Here is a 20,725-nt window from a genome sequence, read left to right as displayed (position 1 = left end):
AGACCAGAGAAGAAGAGAGCAGCACCCAGCTGAAGCAGGGAATCTGTCATCAGCATCCCCCACATTAAAGGGGTACTCTGCCTCTAGGCATCTTATTCCCTATCAAAATGTCTGATCGCGGGGGTCCCACCGCTGGGGACCTCCGCAATCTCTCCTGCAGCCCCTAGTCATCTACAGCACGGAGCTGAAGTTTGTTCTGTGCCTGATGACTCACGATACAGGGGCTGGCGTTGCGACATCCCCAGCGGTGGGACCCCCGCGATCAGACATCTTATCTCTATCCTTGGATACGGCATAAGATGTCTAGGGGCGGAGTACCCCTTTAACCTGTTGGTACTGGGCTATAGTGCGGGTGACACGGATTACAATGGTTGTTACAGTTTCTTGATCTGTGCCTCCATGCTCAGCTATTCCTGAAATTGTAGATATGCAAATAAGGCTCTTGATGGGTGTTATCTAGCCCCAAGTGCACAGTGATGGGTGGCCTGCATACTTAATGATAACGCCCTCTTAATGCATATTAAATTTTATTCCCTGTGAGATCTCTCTCGTGACCAAAGAGATCTCACATACTGCCTGCCATCGGTGACAAGGTTAATGGCTACATCGGAAAGCGGTGCATGCGCAATCATCGCTCAGAAAAGTATGTAAAGAGTTCCAGCCCTGCCAATACAACCCAACCCCTAAAAGCAGAAACAAAAGTCAATGGGCGAGATTTATCAAAACCTGTCCAGAGGAAAAGTTGCTGAGTTGCCCATAGCAACCAATCAGTTCGCTTCTTTCATTTTTAAAAGGCCTCTGAAAAATGAAAGAAGTGATCTGATTGGTTGCTATGAGCAACTTTTCCTCTGGACAGGTTTTGATAAATCTCCTCCAATAACTTTTTTGGCGCTGGGACAACCCCCAAACATGAGCAGCTGTTTAAGCAGCCTTCATAATTTTGCTCTAACCCTTTATGGTAATATGTTAAATAAAAGCAAATGCCGTTCCAAACCTCTCCCATATATAGCAGCATGGGGAAAGGGAATTGGGCCACATTTTTCCACCTGTGGATTGGCGAACCTCTGCCAGAAACGGTCGCTCTCCGACAGGATTTAGGAGACAAATTATAAACTTGATTTGCTGTTATAGAGTGCCTTCTGTTCTTAATAAAATGCTTCCTCATGTCTCCAACTCCTGCTGGAGATGCAGAAGAGAGGTAGGCACAATGTCACATATTTGGTGGGGCTGTCCCTTGCTTCAACCTTTTTGGATTACAGTTATAGTAATTCTCAAGATAACAGGAACTTGAATAGCCCCCTTGCTGTTATCTATCATACTGGGTTCTCTCAGCTCTATTGCAAAGTCATTGTACTGCTTTTTCTTGCTGGCGACAAGGCAGGCGATACCCCGGCTCCTCCTATAACAGAATGGTTTACAGAGATTGTTCATCTACAACACATAGAGGCACTTCTAGCAGATTCCCACAAACACTCAGTGCAACACAAACTTTTTCGGAAGCTGTGGATAGATTTTACAATGTCCTCCTCTTAGCCGGTGTCCTGTCTGCCCTACTACCTTTTTCACTTTCCTTTGAAATCTGGTGACCAGACAAGTAAATTTGGTGTTTCTCATCCCATATCTCCATTTAAGCTCCTGGCTAGATGATGCTTATATTTTTGGATGGGGTTGGCACCAAGTGTATCTCTCCAGTACTGTAACCCAGATGCTTTGTTATTGTTTCTTGATTTTGTTGAGTTTGTTCTTTTCCCTTCCACCTTTTTATTTTTTTCTAACCCCTTGCACTTTTATTAGAAAATCAATAAAAAAATGTTGAACGAGGAAAAAAATAAAAAAAAATAAAAATGCTGTTCCATACTAAAAAAAAAAAATCTCATTATTTGGATCAGGAGAATCATCTTACTTAACCACGAGCTTATATTTGCTATATTGCAAATAATTTCAGAAACCAGCATACTCATATGGGGACATTTATCAAACTGTGTGAGATAAAAAAATAAAAAAATAAAAAAAAGAGGAATTTTCCCACAGCAACCAATCACAGCTCAGCTAACGAGCTGAGGTAAAGTGAAAGCTGAGCTATGATTGGTTGCTGTGGGAAAAATCACTCCACTTTTTCTCTCACACAGTTTAGTAAAACTGCGCCATTATCTTGTTTTTAGGTTTCCATCAGACATATACACTGGGGGGGGAAATTTATGAAAACCTGTGCAAAGGAAAAGTTGCCCAGTTGCCCATAGCAACCAATCAGCTCACTGCTTTCATTTTGCAGAGGCCTTGTTAAAAATGAAAGAAGCAATCTGATTGGTTGCTATGGGCAACTGGGCCACTTTTCCTCTGCACAGGTTTTGATAAATCTCCCCCTGGGAGTATTCCCAAACATAGACCTCCAACAGAAGGCTCATAGGGAAAAAAACTATTATTCACATTACTCCTTCCACAGGGAAACACACACAAGATATGGTCAATTTAGATAAAACATAGATTAGTAGAATGGAACTTTGGACTTCACCTTTACATCCTAGATCACAAAGTTTCGAGGCTTTAGAATATCTGCCGTACATAACCTGCTAAATCCATTCAACAAAATGCTCAACTAAAAAGTTGGAACCCAGGCATGTAACTTATTCTTTTTGGATTTTGTTCCTTAGCTTCTTACCTGTAGGTTGAGTCCAATACTAATAATAAGGTGTCCAAATATAGCCAGCAGAGATCCAATAAGATTATCCTGAAAAACAAATACAGGTAGTTATAGGTATCATGTACATAACTCTGTGCGCCCCTGTCATGTCTCTGGTCGGGGCCGGACTTTGGAAGCAATTGCTTTTTGGAAAGAATACAATTGTAAAAAATCATTTGATGAAGCATGACTTTTTTTAATCTCATGGTTTCGTTATAGCAGAAAATAGGTGCTACAAGCAAGTAACGGCTAGGTTCACACCAAGTTATTGCTGTGCGTTTATTGTATACTTTTTATAGGAGATAAACTTTATCTGCAGCATAAATAAATGACAATAAACCTTAGAAACTGGAATGTTTTTATACCATTCCACCAGTTGTTTGATTATAAGGTCAGTGTATAAGCTATTCCTCCCTTCTAGGTGGGGGTCGGCTGCCCATGGCATAAAGAAGGTGCCTGCTTTTAAATACCTAAAGATACTCATCAATAGGGACTTTAAATGTGATTACCAATTGAAAGCCCTTCCCTATTTTTCATATGTAAAGGACAAATTTAGAGTGTGGGCTTGTCCACCCATTAGGTGGATGGTTCCAAGGGCAACAAAGGCACCTATATATACACAATATACAGAAAGTGTGGACGGGAAAAGCAGGGCCCTGCACACTGAAGACAATGTATATTACAAATATACATATCTACATTATATTAAATGTTTTTGCAAATGACAGGTAGGGCTGCGCGGTATACCGGTTCATACCGAATACCAATTATTTGGGCTGCACGATATGAATTTTCCCCCATACCGCAATACCGGTTGGGCCCCTCCCCATCGGGAATGTATTATCAGCCCAATGCAGCACGGTCCCCACATCAGGGAACTAATCCTATGTGACCCGCCAGCACTGTTCTGCCCCCCCCCCCCCCCCAATTAATGATCAGCCCAGCGGGGCACTACTCACAGATGTCACGTTCAAGCACTGCCCTCCTCTTTTTTGGGGGCTGCCGGGCGCTGGAACTCACTGTACTCCAGTGGTCTCCAACCTGCTGACCTCCAGATGCTGCAAAACTACAACTCCCAGCATGCCCGGACAGCCAACGGCTGTCCGGGCATGCTGGGAGTTGTAGTTTTGCAACAGCTGGAGGTCCGCAGGTTGGAGGCCACTGCTGTCCGCTGTATCCCTATGCCCGGGCTGCAAAACATAGAGAAAATAAACTTTAAACTCACCTACGTCGGGGCCACACGCTGGGGACTGGTATGCTGGACAGTCGTCAGCCTATCACCGGCCGGAGCGATGTCCCGACCCGGCCAGTGATACAGAAGTATTGGAGGAAAAAAAAGCTGTGTTGGCGCTCCCAAGGAAGTAACTCAAGTTGTGGGTATTGATGCAAAATAAGTTATTCTTACAGCATAAGAAATCAAAGAAAAATAATAAATATAAAGCAAGACGCGTTTTGGGAGTCACAGCTCCCTTTTTCAATTGCAGGTGGTTGCTGTATGGCAAGGTAACAGGTATATGTGTTTAAATACATGAGAAAATGGCGCCAAAACCAGGTGAGCTGGTGACGTCATGTGGGGTGGATGCCGGGGCCAGGTAGGGGCCTGGCATAAAAGACCTAAATAATGAAACATAATCAAAGAAGGGGCATGAAAACCACATAAAACATGTAAAAAAGCATAGGTATAGTCTTTTACAGGAGTATTTGGAAGTTCAAACTGAACCGCGAGAATTGTCCGTGGTGGCGACCAATCAGGAAGCTGCCGGCGTCCTTGGGACCAATCAGGAGGCAGTAGGAGGAGGCTGTCATCGCTGTGCAGGGTTGCCGCTGTGGGGAATGAATGGAGACGAGCCCCTTGAAGCTGATTGGCCGCTTGCTGCTAGAGGTGGCCAATCAGGAGCGAGCCGTACTATGCTGAGTACAGTTACGATGTCATAGGGGAACATGGGCCGTATGGGGATAAGTCCAAAGAGAGTAGGCGAGGTGCTGATTGGCTCATCTAAGATCCCGGACAGCCAATCAGAGGGGGGACGTATAAGTCCGGGTTGCGAGTCTTTGTCGCTGGTGGCGGTGGAATAAAGTTCAATAACGTCAGCCAATCGCTGTTAGATCAGTCCGGGTGGCGTCCAATCAGAGTGAAGACGTGTATATCCTCTCCGGGAGATTCCTAGAGGCGTCGGCGGCAAATCCATTTTGAATAATAGCTGCTGGGCAGGTCCCAGTGGTGACCAATCATGAAGGAGGATGTGTTGTAGTGCTGTCAAGATGCCGATGTCAGACTTTATCATCGTCCGGGCGACTGTCATCTGATCTCGAAGTCCGGAGCACACTCGGAACTTGTCATGGAGGAGCTGGAAACCTGTAAGGGAGTAAGGAGGTAGACGGGGAAGGGAGAGACAGGTGGTCTCTCCCTTCCCCAAACGGCGGCTTGCCCCGCATTGAGGAGGCATCTGGTGCGGCTGCGAGGAGGCATCTGGTACGGCTGTCATCGAAGCCCAGAACATACTTGGAAATTGTCATGGAGGAGCTGTAAACCTATAGGGGAGTAAAGAGGTAGAAGGGGAGGGGAGAGACAGGTGATTTTGGCGGCGGCTTGCTGTCAGCTTGTCCCGCAGTGAGGAGACATCTGGTGCGGATGTAATTATGTCATCGGGACATATGTATTACATGATGTTTTTGATGTATTCATTCAGACCAGAAGGTGTCAAAGTTTTGAGGGTGAAGATCCAGAAGTTTTCACGTTTCCTCAGTACTGCGAAGCGGTGGGCGGTGTCAGCAGAGATGTGTTCAATGGGTGTGATGGTGTGACACCTGAAGTCACTGCTGTACTTTTCCGCTGCATGCCTGGAGACACTGTGGAGTTGGTACCCCTTGGTGATATTGGATCTGTGCTTGTTAATGCGCTGATTCAATGGCTGGATGGTACGCCCGACGTACTGAAGACCACAGGGGCACTCAAGGAGGTAGATCACGTAGGAGGTGCTGCAGCTGATGAAACTCCTGATGGGGTAAAGCGATGTTGGTGATCTTGCAAGTGAACTTGGTGCATTTGTTCGCAATGTTGTTGCAGCATTTGCAGAGGGGTTTGCTGCACTTGTATGAGCCGGTGACAGGTGGGGTGTCCAGCAGGGTAGTTTGTTTCTTAGGTGCTTTCACTTTACTGGGTGCCAGCATATTCTTGAGAGATTTGTTCTTCCTGAAAGTGATATTAGGTCTGGGTGGCAAAATGTCTTTGAGGAAGGGGTCCAGCAGGAGAGTTTTCCAGTGGTCCGTGATGATTTTCTTGATGTTTTTGTGGTCATCGTTGTAGGTAGTGATGAAGTTGAAGGAGTGGGTATGTTCAGGTTGGTCATTGTTGGTGACTTTAGGTTTTTAACACTCTTTCTGTGAAAACTTGCTAGCCTTGAGTTTGCTCTGGTTGATGAGTGAGGTGGGGTAATCCTGGACCAGCGTTTCAAATCCAAAGGCTACCCCACCTCACTCATCAACCAGAGCAAACTCAAGGCTAGCAAGTTTTCACAGAAAGAGTGTTAAAAACCTAAAGTCACCAACAATGACCAACCTGAACATACCCACTCCTTCAACTTCATCACTACCTACAACGATGACCACAAAAACATCAAGAAAATCATCACGGACCACTGGAAAACTCTCCTGCTGGACCCCTTCCTCAAAGACATTTTGCCACCCAGACCTAATATCACTTTCAGGAAGAACAAATCTCTCAAGAATATGCTGGCACCCAGTAAAGTGAAAGCACCTAAGAAACAAACTACCCTGCTGGACACCCCACCTGTCACCGGCTCATACAAGTGCAGCAAACCCCTCTGCAAATGCTGCAACAACATTGCGAACAAATGCACCAAGTTCACTTGCAAGATCACTTTACCCCATCAGGAGTTTCATCAACTGCAGCACCTCCTACTTGATCTACCTCCTTGAGTGCCCCTGTGGTCTTCAGTACGTCGGACGTACCATCCAGCCATTGAATCAGCGCATTAACAAGCACAGATCCAATATCACCAAGGGGTACCAACTCCAGTGTCTCCAGGCATGCAGCGGAAAAGTACAGCAGTGACTTCAGGTGTCACACCATCACACCCATTGAACACATCTCCGCTGACACTGCCCACCGCTTCGCAGTACTGAGGAAACGTGAAAACTTCTGGATCTTCACCCTCAAAACTTTGACACCTTCTGGTCTGAATGAATACATCGAAAACGTCACGTAATACATACGTCCCGATGACATAATGACATCCGCACCAGATGCCTCCTCACTGCGGGACAAGCTGACAGCAAGCCGCCGCCAAAATCACCTGTCTCTCCCCTCCCCTTCTACCTCTTTACTCTCCTATATTTTTACAGCTCCTCCATGACCATTTCCAAGTATGTTCCGGGCTTCGATGACAGCCGTACCAGATGCCTCCTCGCAGCCGCACCAGATGCCTCCTCAGTGCGGGACAAGCCGACAGCAAGCCGCTGTTTGGGGAAGGGAGAGACCACCTGTCTCTCCCTTACCTGTCTACCTCCTTACTCCCTTACAGGTTTCCAGCTCCTCAATGACAAGTTCCGAGTGTGCTCCAGACTTCGAGATCAGATGACAGCCCGCCCGGACGATGATAAAGTCTGACATCAGCATCTTGACAGCACTACAACACATCCTCCATCATGATTGGTTACCACCGGGACCTGCCCAGCAGCTATTGGTTGTATTATTCAAAATGGATTTGCTGCCGACGCCTCTAGGAATCTCCCGGAGAGGATATACACGTCTTCACTCTGATTGGACGCCACCCGGACTGATCTAACAGCGATTGGCTGACATTTTTGAACTTTTTTCCACCGCCACCAGCGACAAAGACTCGCAACCCAGACTTATATGTCCCCCCTCTGATTGGCTGTCCGGGATCTTAGATGAGCCAATCAGCACCCCGCCCACTCTCTTTGGACTTACCCCCATACGGCCCATGTTCCCCTATGACATCGTAACTGTACTCAGCATAGTACGTAGTACGGCTCGCTCCTGATTGGCCACCTCCTCACCTCTAGCAGCAAGCGGCCAATCAGCTTCAAGGGGCTCATCTCCATTCATTCCCCACAGCGGCAACCCTGCACAGCGATGACAGCCTCCTCCTACTGCCTCCTGATTGGTCCCACGGACACCGGCAGCTTCCTGATTGGTCGCCACCACGGACAATTCTCATGGTTCAGTTTGAACTTCCAAATACTCCTGTAAAAGACTATACCTATGATCTTTTACATGTTTTATGTGGTTTTCATGCCCCTTCTTTGAATATGTTTTATTATTTAGGTCTTTTATGCCTGGCCCCTACCTGGCCCCGACATCCACCACACATGACGTCACCAGCTCACCTGGTTTTGGAGCCATTTTCTCATGTATTTAAACACATATACCTGTTACCTTGCCATACAGCAACCACCTGCAATTGAAAAAGGGAGCTGTGACTCTCGAAACGCGTCTTGCTTTATATTTTTATTTATATTTATTATTTTCTTTGATTTCTTATGCTGTAAGAATAAATTATTTTGCATAAATACCCACGACTTGGGTTACTTCCTTGGGAGCGCCAACGCAGCTTTTTTCCTCCAATACTTCTGCATTACTCTACTGACTCTCCTCTGGGCTCCATCCTCACGCTGCTGGCCTGCATTTTTCCTCCATTTTATTGCCCGGCCAGTGATAGGCTGAGCCCACTGTCATGTATGAAGCCCTGGCCGGCTTCTTGCATGACAGTGGGCACAGCCTATCACTGGCCGGGGCGGGACATCGCTCCGGCCGGTGATAGGCTGACGGCTGTCCTCCCCAGTCCCCAGCGTGTGGCCCCGACGTAGGTGAGTTTAAAGTTTATTTTCTCTATGTTTTGCAGCCTGGGCATAGGGATACAGCGGACAGCAGTGGTCTCCAACCTGGGGGCCTCCAGCTGTTGCAAAACTACAACTCCTAGCATGCCCGGACAGCTGTTGGCTATCGGGGCATGCTGGGAGTTGTAGTTTTGCAACAACTGGAGGTCCGCAGGTTGGAGACCACTGTCGTACAGTGAGTTCCAGCGCCAGCGTCCCCCAACAAAGAGGAGGAGGGCAGTGCTTGAACGTGACATCTGTGAGCAGTGCCCCGCTGGGCCGATCATTAATTGGGGGGGGGGAGGGGGGGTTGAAAGCGGGTCACATGATTGAGGGGGGTGAAAATACCGTTATATACCGTGGAACCGCCGTAATTTAAAAAAAATTCTGTGGTACACATATTTGGTCATACCGCCCAGCCCTAATGACAGGTATGCTTTAAAATCCCTAAGTCACTATTGTGCAGCCATTATAGGGGGAGATTTATCAAAACCTGTGCAGAGGAAGAGTGGTGCAGTTGTCCATAGCAACCAATCAGATTGCTTCTTTCATTTTCCACAGGCCTCTTTAGAGGCCTGTGGAAAATGAAAGAAGCAATCTGATTGGTTGCTATGGGCAACTGCACCACTCTTCCCCTGCACAGGTTTTGATAAATCTCCCCCATAGTCACTACACTACATGACCTACCTTATACGAGAAGTAATTTTCATAAGGCGTTTCCTCAGTAGTTGATAGCAGATTTTTCATCTGAACGGAGGAGACAGTAGCCCTCTCCATTTTCTCTTTTAGTTTGTTCCTTTTCTATTGCATCTTTAGATTTTGTCTTAAAACATATATCCTCAAGCACAAGGTCCACTCCAGCCTTTTCATCATAAGTGTTTCTTCATTGATAGCAATTTCATGTGGCCTAGAAAGGCATCTTGTCCTAAAAGTGAAGACATTAATGCTAGGTGATACAAGTACCTACAATTCACACACCATTTACACTGTCATTAACCTGTTAAGGACATAGGACGTTCTCTAACGTCCCCACTACCTGGACTTTAATGCCCAAGGACGTTAGAGAACGTCCTGTTGTATTTCCGATCTCTGCCGCTCACAGGGCAGAGATCGGAAGCGGATCCCTGCTGAAATCCTTCAGCAGGCATCCAGGGCAAACGCCGAGGGGGGCCATATAGGGAAATTGCCCTTGCGATCTGCGGCGATACCGGGCTGATCGGGTCTCTGGGACCCGACCGCCCGGTAATTTCGCATGATCCCGGCTGTCACAGACAGCCAGGACCATGCTAAAGTATAGGAGGGAGGTGGCAAGCCTGCCACCTCCTCCGATCCCCTGCGATCCGTCGGTTAACTAACCGACCAATCGCAGGGGGGGCGGTTACTTCCTCCCGCCCTGCCCGGCCCCTTGAAGTCCGGAGAGGACGGGAGGAAGACCAGAGGACGCGGCGGGGGACTGGGGAGTGCTGGGGACCAGCCCCGGTACTTACCTCGTCCCTGAAGACCCGGATCCCGACGAGGAAGATGGCGGCGGCGACAGGTAAGTAGATCATCAGCCGCGGTCGGGCCCTTTACAGCAATGCACGTCACCGTAAAGCGACATGCATTGCTGTAATGGGACCCTGTAAACTACAACTCCCAGCATGCCCAGACAGCCCTTGGCGTCTGGGCATGCTGGGAGTTGCAGTTTTGCAACATCTGGAGGTCCACAGTTTGGAGACCACTGTGCCCTTACAGATGTTGCAAAACTACACATCCTCAGCATGCCCTTACTGTCCAGGCATGCTGGGAGTTGTAGTTCTGTAACATCTGGCCCTTCAGATGTTGCAGAACTACAACTCCCAGCATGCCTGGACAGTTTTGGCATACTGGGAGTTGTAGTTTTGCAACATCTGGAAGGGCACAGATTGGGAACCACTGTATTAGTGGTCTGCAAACTGTAGTCCTCCAGATGTTGCAAAACTACAACTCCCAGCATGCTGGGAGTTGTAGTTTGGCAACATCTGGCTCTAAAGATGTTGCCGAACTACTACTCCCAGCATGCCTGAGAATGCTGGGAGTTGTGGTTTTGCAACAACTGGAGGCACACTGGTTGGGAAACATTGTCTGTTTCCTAACTCAGTGTTTCCCAACCGTGTCCCTCCAGCTGTTGCAAAACTATAACTACCAGCATGCACTGATAAACTGTGCATGCTGGGAGTTGTAGTTTTGTAACAGCTGGAGGTCCCCCCCCTGTGAATGTACAGGGTACATTCACATGGGCAGGGGGCTTACAGTGAGTAATTTTGCGCGGCAGCTCAAACTCGCAGCGGGAACTCGCTGTAATCCCCCCTGCCCGTGTGACTGTACCCTAAAAACACTACACTAACACAAAATAAAATAAAAAGTAAAAAACACTACATATACACATACCCCTACACAGCCCCCCTCCCCTCCCAATAAAAATGAAAAACGTCCGGTACGCCACTGTTTCCAAAATGGAGCCTCCAGCTGTTGCAAAACAACAACTCCCAGTATTGCCGGACAGCCGTTGACTGTCCAAGCATGCTGGGAGTTTTGCAACAGCTGGAGGCACCCTGTTTGGGAATCACTGGCGTAGAATACCCCTATGTCCACCCCTATGCAAATCCCTAATTCAGGCCTCAAATGCACATGGCGCTCTCACTTTGGAGCCCTGTCGTATTTCAAGGCAACAGTTTAGGGTCACATATGGGGTATCACCGTACTCGGGAGAAATTGTGTTACAAATTTTGGGGGGCTTTTTCTCCTTTAACCCCTTATGAAAAGGTGAAGTTGGGGTCTACAACAGCATGTTAGTGTAAAAAAATAAAATTTTTACACTAACACGCTGGTGTTGCCCTATTCTGTTCATTTTGACAAGAGGTAAAAGGGAAAAACGCCCCCCAAAATTTGTAATGCAATTTAACCAGACTACGGAGATACCCCATAAGTGGGCGCAAAGTGCTCTGGGGGCGCACAACAAGGCCCAGAAGGGAAAGTGCACCATGTACATTTGAGGTGATTTGCACAGGGGTGGCTGATTGTTACAGCGGCTTTGACAAACGCAAAAAAAAAAAACCCCACATGTGACCCCATTTCGGAAACTACACCCCTCACGGAATGTAATGAGGGGTACAGTGATAATTTACCCCCCACTGGTGTCTGACAGATCTTTGGAACAGTGGGCTGTGCAAATTAAAAATTTTGTACAGCCCACTGTTCCAAAGTTCTGACAGACACCAGTGGGGGGTAAATGCTCACTGTACCCCTTGTTACATTCCTCAAGGGGTCTAGTTTCCAAAATGGTATGCCATGTGGGGGATATTTTGCTGTCCTGGCACCATAGGGGCGTCCTAAATGCGACATGCCCCCCGAGCAAAATTTGCTCTCCAAAAGCCAAATATGACTCCTTCTCTTCTGAGCATTGTAGTTCGCCCGTAGTGCACTTCAGGTCCACTTATGGCATACCTTCATACTCAGAAGAGATGGGGTTACAAATTTTGGGGGGTATTTTCTGCTATTAACCCTTGCAAAAATGTGAAATTTGGGGGGGAAAACACACATTTTAGTGAAAAAATATATATATTTTTTTACATATGCAAAAGTCGTGAAACCCCTGTGGGGTATTAAGGCTCACTTTATTCCTTGTTACGTTCCTCAAGGGGTCTAGTTTCCAAAATGGTATGCCACGTGAGTTTTTTTTTGCTGTTGTGGCACCATAGGGGCTTCCTAAATGCGACATGCCCCCCGACCAAAATTTGCTCTCCAAAAGCCAAATATGACTCCTCTTCTGAGCATTGTAGTTCGCCCGTAGTGCACTTTAGGTCAACTTATGGGGTACCTTCATACTCAGAAGAGATGGGGTTACAAATTTTGGGGGGTATTTTCTGCTATTAACCCTTGCAAAACTGTGAAATTTGGGGGGAAACACACATTTTAGTGAAAAAAATTTTATTTTTTTTTACATATACAAAAGTCGTGAAACACCTGTGGGGTATTAAGGTTCACTTTACCCCTTGTTACGTTCCCCAAGGGGTCTAGTTTCCAAAATGGTATGCCATGTGGGGATTTTTTGCTGTTCTGGTACCATAGGGGCTTCCTAAATGCAACATGCCCCCCAAAAACCATTTCAGAAAAACGTACTCTCCAAAATCCCCTTGTCGCTCCTTCGCTTCTGAGCCCTCTACTGCGCCCGCCGAACACTTTTCACGGACATATGAGGTATGTGCTTACTCAAGAGAAATTGGGCTACAAATATAAGTATAAATTTTCTCTTTTTACCCCTTGTAAAAATTCAAAAATTGGGTTTACAAGAACATGCGAGTGTAAAAAATGAAGATGGTGAATTTTCTCCTTCACTTTGCTGCTATTCCTGTGAAACACCTAAAGGGTTAAAACGCTGACTGAATGTCATTTTGAATACTTTGGGGGGTGCAGTTTTTATAATGGGGTCATTTGTGGGGTATTTCTAATATGAAGACCCTTCAAATCCACTTCAAACCTGAACTGGTCCCTGAAAAATAGTGAGTTTGAAAATTTTGTGAAAAATTGGAAAATTGCTGCTGAACTTTGAAGCCCTCTGGTGTCTTCCAAAAGTAAAAACTCATCAATTTTATGATGCAAACATAAAGTAGACATATTGTATATGTGAATAAATGTTTTTTTTTATTTGGAATATCCATTTTCCTTACAAGCAGAGAGCTTCAAAGTTAGAAAAATGCAAAATTTTCATTTTTTTCAGCAAATTTTGACATTTTTCACTAAGAAACGATGCAAGTATTGGCAAAATGTTACCAATAACATAAAGTAGAATATGTCACGAAAAAACTATCTCGGAATCAGAATGATAGGTAAAAGCATTCCAGAGTTATTAATGTTTAAAGTGACAGTGGTCAGATGTTCAAAAAACGCTCCGGTCCTAAGGTGTAAAATGGCCTGGTCCTTAAGGGGTTAAAGGGAATGTATCACGTAGAGATATTTTACTCATTAGGGTACCGTCCCACGTACCGCTTATGCTGCGTATTTCACGCTGCGCAAAATAATCTGCAGCAGTGGGAAATATGCGGCCTATTCTCAGATGATTATACATACAGGGCTAGCCGGGGGCAGCCCTGCGTTTTCAGTGAAGATTGGAGGAGGGGGATGCACGTCACAGTCACGCCGGCACGGCTCCGCCTCCAATCTTCACTGAAAACGCAGGGCTGCCACCGGCTAGCCCTGTATGTATAATCATCTGAGAATAGGCCGCATATTTCCCACTGCTGCAGATTATTTTGCGCAGCGTGAAATACACTGCTTGAGCGGCCCATGGGACCGTACCCTAAAACCAGGGAAATGAAAAGTCAGGTCACAAAGGTAGCCCCCCCATCAAACTGCCTAATGGTTAAAGAAGCACTCTGTTTTATTTTATTATTTATTTTTATTTTTTACGTGTGAACAAAGCCTAAGGGTACATTCAGACAAGCAGATCCACAGCGTATTTTACAATGCGGACCTGCCGCTACAGGGTGCCTTTAGATGTGCCTGCTCCAAGCGTCAATACACTGCTACGAGCAGACACACTGCAATGTGCGAGTCGCCGCATGCATGCGCAGTCTACTCGCACATCGTGGCTGCTCTAGGCCTAGCTACGAGAGAAGGGGGAGCGGCCGCGATGTGTGCGAGTACCCTGTGCACGCGCGGCAACTCACACTTCGGAGCAGTGTGTCTGCTCGTAGCGGCATAGTGCAGCTCCGAGCATGCACATCTAAAGGCACCCCCGTAGGGGTCCTTCGGCGGCGAATCCGTAGCGCAATATACGCTGTGAATCCGCTCGTCTGAACGTGCCCTAAGGGTACGTTCACACTAAGGACTTGGTGCAACATTCCGTACACGGAATTGCGCGTCGGAGTTCTGCAGTATGAACCCCTAACATTAGTGTGAATGGGTCTTTCGCGGACCCGTTCACACTGTGGAATGTCAGACGCTGAATTTGATCCACGCAGAGAATGGACCTGTTCATTCTTTGTGCGGAATTCCACAAGCACTGCATTGCCGCCAGATGGAATCTCCGCTCACAGAGCAGAGATTCCTCTCAAATTACTCAGTGTGAACATACCCTAAAGATGTGAAATCTTCATGGCAATATTTCTCTGAGAAACATTTGAGTAAGAAAAGCAAACTGCACAGTATGAACTGACACCAACCCATTAGTGTTTACCTCCACCACTAGCAGCCTGATGAGATGACCAGCAGCAATAATCAAATACAAAACCCAAAGGATTTATGGGAAATATAGGCTGCATTACAGAACACACATCATTGTGCATGTGTAAACCACGATGGAGCCTATCCCATGCATGCCACATCAGCAAAAAGAGGAAACTAAATACATACACAAAAACCTCTACATCATCCTCTAATAATAGCCTATGCTACATACACTACATGAGCAAAACATAAATAATCCTAGAGTGCTTCTTTTAATGACTGGGAATAGTGTTATCTCCCATCATGGCCAAATACGAATGGACCCTGTCCATATGGAGGCCAAAGTAACACTTTTGACACATTACCTGACAGTGGCCAAAGAGAGACTTTTGGCCACTGTCAGGTAATGGGGTCTATAAATCTGTTGAATGCATACGCTGAGACCAATCTTTCTAAATATGTTAAACGCACACTGCTTAATGACATGGCAAAAGAGCCTGGTACATATAATGTAGATCCTGAAGACAGACCTAGAAATCTCCTAACACACATGAAAGATGAGCCAATGGGGCCAATAAAGGGTGTCGTTTTGGCCAGTGTTTGAGTGGTTTCTACTTATTCCTCTACAGTTTAAATGTTTTACATGATTGTTCATGTCCGAGTAGCATCGGTCATAGCTTTTGGGGAAGTATACATTTTGTATCCAAGCCAGACAATCCAATAACACATTAGGGGAAGAGCCTTAGGCCATGGGCTGCCCTGGTATGTCATTACCACCCTGAACACCCCATACCAGGAGAGGTGATAGAGGAGGTTAGAGAGCACTGTGCTAACAGATGGCATTGCCACCCTGCACACCCCATACCAGGGGAGGTGATAGAGGAGGTTAGAGAGCACTGTGCTAACAGATGGCATTGCCACCCTCCACACCCCATACCAGGGGAGGTGATAGAGGAGGTTAGAGAGCACTGTGCTAACAGATGGCATTGCCACCCTGAACACCCCATACCAGGGGAGGTGATAGAGGAGGTTAGAGAGCACTGTGCTAACAGATGGCATTGCCACCCTGAACACCACATACCAGAAGAGGTGATAGAGCACTGTGCTAACGGATGGCATTGCCACCCTGAACACCACATACCAGGAGAGGTGATAGAGCACTGTGCTAACAGATGGCATTGCCACCCTGAACACCCCATACCAGAAGAGGTGATAGAGCACTGTGCTAACGGATGGCATTGCCACCCTGAACACCACATACCAGGAGAGGTGATAGAGCACTGTGCTAACAGATGGCATTGCCACCCTGAACACCCCATACCAGAAGAGGTGATAGAGCACTGTGCTAACGGATGGCATTGCCACCCTGAACACCCCATACCAGGAGAGGTGATAGAGGAGGTTAGAGAGCACTATGCTAACAGATGGCATTGCCACTCTACACACCACATACCAGGAGAGCTGATGGGTGGTTGGGCATCATTGTGCTAACAGATGGCATGGGCACACTTCTATATCTACCTGCATACCCCATATCAGGAGAGCTGATAGGAGGTTGGACAGTACTGTGTTATCAGCTCTCCTGATATGGGGTATGCAGGTAGATATAGAAGTGTGCCCATGCCATCTGTTAGGAGGTTGGAGAGTACTGTGCTAACAGATGGCATGAGCACAGTTCAATATCTACCTGCATACCACATACCAAAAGAGCTGACAGGAGGTTGGACAGTACTGTGCTAACAGGTGGCATGGGCACAGTACAGTACCAACCAGCCCACCCCATATCAGGAGAGCTGATAAATGATGGAGAGTACTGGGCTAACAGGTGGCATGGGCACAGTCCAGTACGAACCAGCCCACCCCATACCAGGACATCTGATAGCTGAGGATGGAGAGCCTGCAGACACTGAGGGCAAGCCTCCCCCACTCCACATGAAGTGTTACCCACTGATCCTAGGAGAACACACCGCCCTGCCCTCTGCTGTTGCCGGACATTCCACTACCTCCATACATTGTACTCTTCTCACACTCCATACATGCCACTCACCTGTTCTCTTCCTGCGGTAACTGTACTCTCCTGGGCACTTCTATGGCGTCCTTCCGATTGGGTATTAGGGGCTGTCACTCATGTTAGCATGTAGAATTTCCATTGGCTACAGAGGGGCGGCTGCGGCGCTATTGGTGATGAATAGTAAAAGGGGCGGGGCTAACTGGGGAGGAGATTCCGGAAGTATCAACAGGGAGTGGAAAGGGCGATTTTCTGGCCGAACAAGTCCTGCCGTGACGTCACCAGTGTACTAAATGGGGTTATTGGTGTGTGTGTGTGTGTGTTTTAATGATCACGTGGTCAGGTTACGTGATACCTGCGCTTACCTGTATTTATTATGGTGTGACGTCTGCCTGTCCGCTGGGTGTGCGCATAGCTACTGTTGGGGGGCGGTGCAGCAGTGAACTGGTTAAGTGGTAGCTAAGTAACCAGTGTATACAGTTCTGCTGCCATGTGGCTACTGAGACTGGGCTGCACAGAGAGCAAGGCAAGTATCCCTCCGCATCTGGGCTGCATACTATCTGGTATAGTGCTTTAGTGAGGATTTTATGGATGTGTCTGAAGGGAAGAGACGTGGGTGGTTAGTTCCTTCATATATATATATATATATATATATATATGCAAAATCATCTGTAGTTGCAGTATCTTGTAATACCTTTTTTATTGGTGGTGCTCACGGGTCAAGTCCTGGAAAAAAAGTGTGGGAACTCAGACATGATCAGACATGTTATCCCCTATCCTTTTGGATAGAGAATAAGATGTCTAGGGGACACACTGTAACAAACCTCCTCCTCATGTAATCACCTTACTACTGGGGTGACACACTGTAACAAACCTCCTCCTCATGTAATCACCTTACTACTGGGGTGACACACTGTAAGAAACCCCCTCCTCATGTAATCTCCTTACTACTGGGGTGACACACTGTAAGAAACCCCCTCCTCATGTAATCACCTTACTACTGGGGTGACACACTGCAACAAACCTCATCCTCGTGTAATCGCCTTACTACTGTGGTGACACACTTTAACAAACCTCCTCCTCATGTAATCACCTTACTACTGGGGTGACACACTGTAAGAAACCCCCTCCTCATGTAATCACCTTACAACTGGGGTGACACACTGTGACAAACCTCCTCCTCTTGTAATCACCTTACTACTGGGGTGACACACTGCAACAAACCTCATCCTCGTGTAATCGCCTTACTACTGTGGTGACACACTGTAACAAACCTCCTCCTCATGTAATCACCTTACTACTGGGGTGACACACTGCAACAAACCTCATCCTCATGTAATCGCCTTACTACTGGGGTGACACACTGTAACAAACCTCCTCCTCATGTAATCGCCTTACTACTGGGGTGACACACTGTAACAAACCTCATCCTCATGTAATCGCCTTACTACTGGGGTGACACACTGTAACAAACCTCCTCCTCATGTAATCTCCTTACTACTGGGGTGACACACTGTATCAAACCCCCTCCTCATGTAATCTCCTTACTAATGGGGTGACACACTGCAACAAACCTCCTCATGTAATTACATTACTACTGGCGTGACACACTGTAACAAACCCCCTCCTCATATAATTACCTTACTACTGGGGGGACACACTGTAACAAATCTTCTTCAATGTAATTACCTTACTGGAGTAACATGTGACCTCTCCACCAGCTCGGCCCGCCTCCTCCACAGCATCACACAGGTCCTTCAACCACGATCTCTCCTCTCCTCCACAGCTAAGCTCCGCCCCCCAACATGTGATGGTGACATCATCCCAGGTCCTACATCTCCAGCATCTAGCAGTCCAGGCCGGGGGAGGAGACGGAGGGAGGGTAAGAACAGAGAGGTCGGTCCTGCAGGACTAATGTAACAGGGACGGCGTTCCTACTGTGGAAAAAGCAAAGGAACGCCGTTCCTGCAGGACTCGAGCCATGGTTGTGCTCAAGTTAATTTTGCAGTATTCAGCATGTAAATGGAGAAAGTCTGTGGCACTCACCAGTTCTTATTCATTTCCTTTATTTAGCTTCATGGCAGGCGATACCCATTGGGAGTTGCACATTAAATGGCCGTTCACATCATGCATTATTAAATAAGCACTGTCAGATTCCAAAACTTTTTATATATTGTACATCTTGGCAAAACAGTAACCTTTCTAATATACTTCATAAAAAATGTATTTTCTTTTTATAGAAATCTTGGCTTATAAAATCATGGCTTTGTCCAAGCTGAGGGTGGGCTAGTACTCCTCTGTGCTCTCTCCTGTGTGATATTACTCTTCTGTGCTCTCTCCTGTGTGATAGTACTCCTCTGTGCTCTCTTCTGTCTGATAGGACTCCTCTGTGCTCTCTCCTGTGTGATAGTACTCCTCTGTGCTCTCTCCTGTGTGATATTACTCTTCTGTGCTCTCTCCTGTGTGATAGTACTCCTCTGTGCTCTCTCCTGTGTGATAGTACTCCTCTGTGCTCTCTTCTGTCTGATAGGACTCCTCTGTGCTCTCTCCTGTCTGATAGGACTCCTCTGTGCTCTCTCCTGTGTGATATTACTCTTCTGTGCTCTCTCCTGTGTGATAGTTCTCCTCTGTGCTCTATTCGGTCTGATAGGACTCCTCTAGGCTCTCTCCTGTCTGATAGTACTCCTCTGTGCTCTCTCCTATCTGATGGCACTCCTCAGTGCTCTCTCCTGTCTGATAGGACTCCTCTGTGCTCTCTCCTGTCTGATAGTATTCCTCTGTGCTCTCTCCTGTCTGATAGGACTCCTCTGTGCTTTCTCCTGTCTAATCGCACTTCTCTGTGCTCTCTCCTGTCTGATAGCATTCCTCTGTGCTCTCTCCTGTCTGATAGCCCTCCTCTGTGCTCTCTCCTGTCTGATAGCACTCATCTGTGATCTCTCCTGTCTAATAGCACTCCTCTGTGCTCTCTCCTCTCTGATAAGACTCCTCTGTGCTCTCTCCTGTCTGATAGTACTCCTCTGTGCTCTCTCCTGTGTGATAGTACTCCTCTGTGCTCTCTTCTGTCTGATAGGACTCCTCTGTGCTCTCTCCTGTCTGATAGGACTCCTCTGTGCTCTCTCCTGTGTGATATTACTCTTCTGTGCTCTCTCCTGTGTGATAGTTCTCCTCTGTGCTCTATTCGGCCTGATAGGACTCCTCTGGGCTCTCTCCTGTCTGATAGTACTCCTCTGTGCTCTCTCCTATCTGATGGCACTCCTCAGTGCTCTCTCCTGTCTGATAGGACTCCTCTGTGCTCTCTCCTGTCTGATAGGACTCCTCTGTGCTCTCTCCTGTCTGATAGTATTCCTCTGTGCTCTCTCCTGTCTGATAGGACTCCTCTGTGCTTTCTCCTGTCTAATCGCACTTCTCTGTGCTCTCTCCTGTCTGATAGCATTTCTCTGTGCTCTCTCCTGTCTGATAGCCCTCCTCTGTGCTCTCTCCTGTCTGATAGCACTCATCTGTGATCTCTCCTGTCTGATAGCACTCCTCTGTGCTCGCTCCTGTCTGATAGCACTCCTCTATGCTCTCCCCTGTCTGATAGCACTCCTCTGTGCTATCTCCTGTCTGATAGCACTCATCTGTGCTCTCTCCTGTCTGATAGCTCTCCTCTGTGTTCTCTCCTGTTCAACAGTACTCCTCTGTGCTCTCTCCTGTCTGATAGTACTCCTCTGTGATCTCTTCTGTCTGATAGGACTCCTCTGTGCTCTCTCTTGTCTGATAGCACTCCTCTGTGCTCTCTCCTGTCTGATAGCACTCCTCTGTGATCTCTCCTGTCTGATAGCACTCCTCTGTGCTCTCTCTATGCCTGATAGCACTCCTCTGTGCTCTCTCCTGTCTGATAGGACTCCTCTGTGCTCTCTCCTGTCTTATCGCACTCCTCTGTGCTCTCTCCTGTCTGATAGCACTCCTATGTGCTCTCTCCTGTCTGATAGCACTCCTCTGTGCTCTCT

At 47.1% G+C, this 20,725-nt stretch overlaps 2 protein-coding genes across 9 annotated transcripts in view; one reads left to right on the top strand and one right to left on the bottom strand.

Annotated features, from left to right (window-relative positions):
- Positions 1 to 18,449, bottom strand: part of NIPAL3 (NIPA like domain containing 3) — a 53,159-nt gene extending 34,710 nt beyond the window's left edge. For 2 of the 5 annotated variants that reach the window (XM_056557050.1, XM_056557045.1), the window contains exons 1-3: positions 16,776 to 16,908; positions 9,230 to 9,467; positions 2,660 to 2,728 (exon numbers count right to left, since the gene is read on the bottom strand). In XM_056557050.1, coding sequence (XP_056413025.1) covers positions 2,660 to 2,728; positions 9,230 to 9,319 — 159 coding nt within the window. In that variant the 5' untranslated portion in view covers positions 9,320 to 9,467; positions 16,776 to 16,908. Of the gene's footprint in view, positions 1 to 2,659; positions 2,729 to 9,229; positions 9,468 to 16,775; positions 16,909 to 17,101; positions 17,219 to 18,376; positions 18,401 to 18,425 lie in introns of those variants that run through there. The other 3 variants (XM_056557047.1, XM_056557049.1, XM_056557046.1) reach the window with 3 other exon arrangements.
- The window catches only part of STPG1 (sperm tail PG-rich repeat containing 1), a 102,415-nt gene continuing 98,642 nt past the window's right edge, over positions 16,953 to 20,725 (top strand). The window contains exon 1 of one of the 4 annotated variants that reach the window (XM_056557054.1): positions 16,953 to 17,041. In XM_056557054.1, the coding sequence (XP_056413029.1) occupies positions 17,030 to 17,041 (12 nt within the window). In that variant the 5' untranslated portion in view covers positions 16,953 to 17,029. Of the gene's footprint in view, positions 17,042 to 17,101; positions 17,263 to 20,725 lie in introns of those variants that run through there. The other 3 variants (XM_056557052.1, XM_056557053.1, XM_056557051.1) reach the window with 3 other exon arrangements.

Source organism: Hyla sarda, chromosome 2, assembly GCF_029499605.1.
Source record: "Hyla sarda isolate aHylSar1 chromosome 2, aHylSar1.hap1, whole genome shotgun sequence".
Lineage (NCBI taxonomy): Eukaryota > Metazoa > Chordata > Amphibia > Anura > Hylidae > Hyla > Hyla sarda.
The sequence above is the reverse complement of the archived record's forward strand: the minus strand, read 5'-3'. Positions and strand labels throughout refer to the sequence as shown.